We start from the raw sequence: 3,926 nt of genomic DNA on the forward strand, positions 1-3,926 counted from the left end.
CACAGCAGGCCAAGCAGCATCAGAGGAGCAGGAAAGCTGACGTTTCACGTCTAGACCCAATTTCTGAAGGAGGGTCTAGACCCAAAACGTCAGCTTTCATGCTCCTCTGATGCTGCTTGGCCTGCTGTGTTCATTGAGCTCTACACCTTGTTGTCTCAGATTCTCCAGCATCGGCAGTTCCTACTATCTCTGCAAAAATAATGAAGGGGCAGGTTTTCACTAAATGCCCCAGTACACAAGAACACTGTAGCATCTGGAATAGACCACAGAGCCTCGTAAGCTTCCTCCCCCATTATGTACAATCATGACGGATTTTCTACCTTGAGTTCACCTTCTTCTTCACACCTTATACCCCCTTCCTTCCCTGGGAGCAAAAAGAAATCTGTCTATCCTAGCCCAAATTATATTCAATGATGCAGCATCCACAACTATATAGGGTAATTAATTCCAAAGACCGAAATGTTTCTGAATAAATCCCCATCCCCACCTCCCCTCACTCATTCTTTCCCCTTCTCCCGCCATCCCCTCTCCAGTCCTTTCTCAAAACCACACTCCCTTCCCCAAGCCCCTCTCCCGTGTCCTAATCCACTCCTCTCTTCCCCCCCCATCCCTACACCGTAACCCCACACCCCCTTCATCCCTCATCCCTCATCCCCTTCTCTCCCCACCAAAATGCCCTTCTCTCCCCTCCTCCAACATCCCTTTCTCAGCCCCATTCTCACCCCTTCCCCACAACACCTTCTTCCCCTCCCCAATGCTTCCCCTTTTCCTCAACCCCTCCCTCTGCACGCTTCTCTCACCCCCTTACCCTCCTCCCCACACAACCCGCCAAAACTGGGTTAATAACAGTAAACAATGCAATTGTATTTCTTGGATTGGGGCATTGAAGAGCCACAGCTGGCAGCTAGACAAAAAAATGTACTTGCATGTAACCCTAACCTTTACCCTCCCACTTGATTAAATGTCCCCACCACTAAATTCGCCCCAGGAGTAGCAAAGAATTAAATTCCTATTTAGGAGACCAGAATTTGCAGAGATCTGCTCGGAATTATATCAGTTAAGTACATCACAACATTCTTTCAAAGGAGTATAATTCAATGGCCATACGTGTCGGCAAAAACTTAAAACATTGTTGAAGTACCAACCCTACCAGGCTTTAATTTGATTGCAGGCTCCATGTTTTTATTCCCTGAACTACTTCATATTAAGCATCTGCCAACAGAAGTAATGCGGCTGTGAGTCTGTGCCTTTAAAGTGGGATTTGTTTCCGACTAAAAGAAAGCGAATGTACAAAGTAGCCGAGGAACGTCACAATTCGCGATGTAAGGGGTAAAGTGTAGCAATTATAAGTTCCACTGGCTCCCTCCCTTCCCCCCAGCGGCCGACACGTGTCTCCGCACTCACTTTAGGAACTGCAGGCAAAAGCAGTAGCAGTTTCCGCATTTTCATTGCGAGGCAAGAGAAGCCGAAACTGCGAATCGCTTTCAGAGTGCTGGATACATACTTCCACGCAACCACGAAATCCCCTCGACGGCTTCTGGGCTTTGCAACGCCTGCCGACATCTGCACGTTGCCCCACATGTGCCTTTTACTGTTTCATGAATCAGTGAGGTTACACGCTAGCGCAAACTAGTAAGAGCTGTTTACAAATAATAATTTTTTAAAAAATCCTCGGCCATCCTAGCAATGCTGGCAACGGAGACAATACTGAATGTAGGCAGATATGCAGATTTAAGATAACAAGGTGTAGGGCTGGATGAACACAGCAGACCAAGCAGCATCAGAGGAGCGGGAAGGCTGACGTTTCGGGCCTAGACCCTTATTCAGAAATGAATTTAATTTGCCAGCTCTGTTTTGTGTGTTTCTGGAGGTTTGTGCGATTGGATTTTCTAGCCAAAGGCAAATAGATTGCATTCACTGTTGAGCTCAAAGAAGGCTATCCACATGTACTCATTGATACTTGCAAGCACTGTGCCCACACCTCCCCCATGCCAATTTAAGTCTACCACAGTTCAAAGGAGTCTCCTGGCACGCAGCATTAGTGAAATCAGTAAGCAGATAAACTCATACTTAATGTGGGGGTGCTCTAGCAGTTGTGTAGGGACATCCAGCAGTAGGTGGCGATAGTGAGGGAAGGTGCTGAGTGGGGGGAGCTGGAACAGTTATGTGGAGACTTCCAGCAGCAGAGGGCAATAGGGAGGGGAGATGGAGCGTTCTGTTTGGGGTACAAAGGGTGTGTTTGGGGAAGGAAGGCTCATGGGAAGAAGGAATGCCTAGACAAATGAGTCTTCAATCCACTTCCTTCTATGTAAATAATTCCTTATTTGATCATAATTCCCCCTAAGGTTTGTCATGACCTGATGGTAGTGGAATAAAGAATTCCCATTTCATGATCTTTCGGCCATCTGTGTGTTCTAATTTCGTGTTACATTTCTGGCGTAGTCAGCAGGATTCCACAACACGATGGACGATGCTGAAAGGCGCATGGCTGAGATGGAGTAGATGGTGAAGGAGTTGAAACTGGCAATGACCATGAGGGAGGCTGAAACTGCTCTGGAATCATTGGAGACTCAGGTATTGGCAGAAGGAATCTGACCTTTAGGCCAAACCCTAGCATAAGATACCCAAGTGCATTTGCTTAACCCTCTGGAAGAAGGAAGCATTTCTCCTGGTCAAATATTCTACTCGCCAATAAGCAAGAAGCTGGACAGATTCGAGATGAGACCATAAACACCCATTGATCCAGATGAAGCTGGCTGTGATGTCCAGGGGCCTCAATGCATGTGAGCAGGTGGCGATCGTGGGTGTGGCGACCCCACACTCCTGTGTGGGAATGTCAGTCAGGAAAGCCTGGGAACAGGAACAGATGTTCAAAGAAGCCTGTGACAGACGGTTGAGGTACTAACAAGGATTTTAGGGGATAGTGGTATCCTCGCAAAGCTACAGCAGAGAGTTTCTAAGTATAGACAAGTCAAAGGAGGGGATCTGGTCTCTGTATTGCTGGAGCTGGTGAAGTTGATTGAGTGCATCATCCTAGGTCCCTCTTTCACATTCTCCAGGGACAGACATCTGAAGGGCCATTCAGTAGAAGCTGCGAGGATGGGAACATCAAATGGAGTTGAGGATGCTTAATAGTAACAGACTTCAATTATCTTTCTTTGAACTTGAGATCATATCATCCAGACCATGGGGAAAGATTGAACACTTAAGACCCAGAACAACGCTGCCACCAGAAGGATGACTGTCAGTGAATGGGGGTCTAAACCTAAGGTTGAAGAGGCACATAGAACAGATTATCACACAGATCCCTATCTTCAGTATATTCTCTGCAGCCAATTCCATCCAAGGGATGTTCCAAAGTCATGTTGGTATTGTGACAGGGCTGGGCACTTCAATCAAGCTTTCTCTCAACAACTACAGCCACCGCTGCCATCAGGCACAGAGATCCAACACAATACAGACCCTTCCTTTCTCACTAGATAGATATCTGGATATCACCCCAAACCTTACCAATTGCCCGGATCAGTAATGCAAGAGAAGAATATTATTGCTAATCACACGCCTGTTTCATAAGACAGATACTGTGTGCTATGTGGGGTTGCTGAGACAGCAGTTTGGGCCTCCCACCACGAGACTGAGTGCAAAGCACTGAGACGAAAATCATTGAATGATCACAAGGCTGACAGGACTGACCTTCCAATCAGTGCAAAAGCATATATTCCTTTGAAATCAAAATATCAGAGGTCAGAATAAGATAAAGGATGTGTAAGACCCTGAACCCCACACAGCTATCAAGCAGCTAGACACGGTGACTACACTATGTTGTTTAACAAATAACTGGAGAGAGTCTCAGAAAGTGGCTTAGATGAAGGGGAGAGGCCAGAGTCTGGTGGATCATGTGGAAGTGAGCAGCTCACACAATGGTA

The 3,926-nt window shown here is 46.7% G+C and overlaps 1 protein-coding gene across 6 annotated transcripts in view; it reads right to left on the minus strand.

Annotated features, from left to right (window-relative positions):
* Nucleotides 1–1,522, minus strand: part of mthfsd (methenyltetrahydrofolate synthetase domain containing) — a 61,684-nt gene extending 60,162 nt beyond the window's left edge. For 3 of the 6 annotated variants that reach the window (XM_020520107.2, XM_048606073.1, XM_020520114.2), the window contains exon 1: nt 1,151–1,378. In XM_020520107.2, the coding sequence (XP_020375696.2) occupies nt 1,151–1,178 (28 nt within the window). In that variant the 5' untranslated portion in view covers nt 1,179–1,378. Of the gene's footprint in view, nt 1–1,145; nt 1,379–1,404; nt 1,423–1,504 lie in introns of those variants that run through there. The other 3 variants (XM_048606070.1, XM_048606071.1, XM_048606069.1) reach the window with 3 other exon arrangements.
* Nucleotides 1,523–3,926: the final 2,404 nt, after the last annotated feature.

Source organism: Rhincodon typus, chromosome 15, assembly GCF_021869965.1.
Source record: "Rhincodon typus isolate 14 chromosome 15, sRhiTyp1.1, whole genome shotgun sequence".
Classification (NCBI taxonomy): Eukaryota; Metazoa; Chordata; class Chondrichthyes; order Orectolobiformes; family Rhincodontidae; genus Rhincodon; species Rhincodon typus.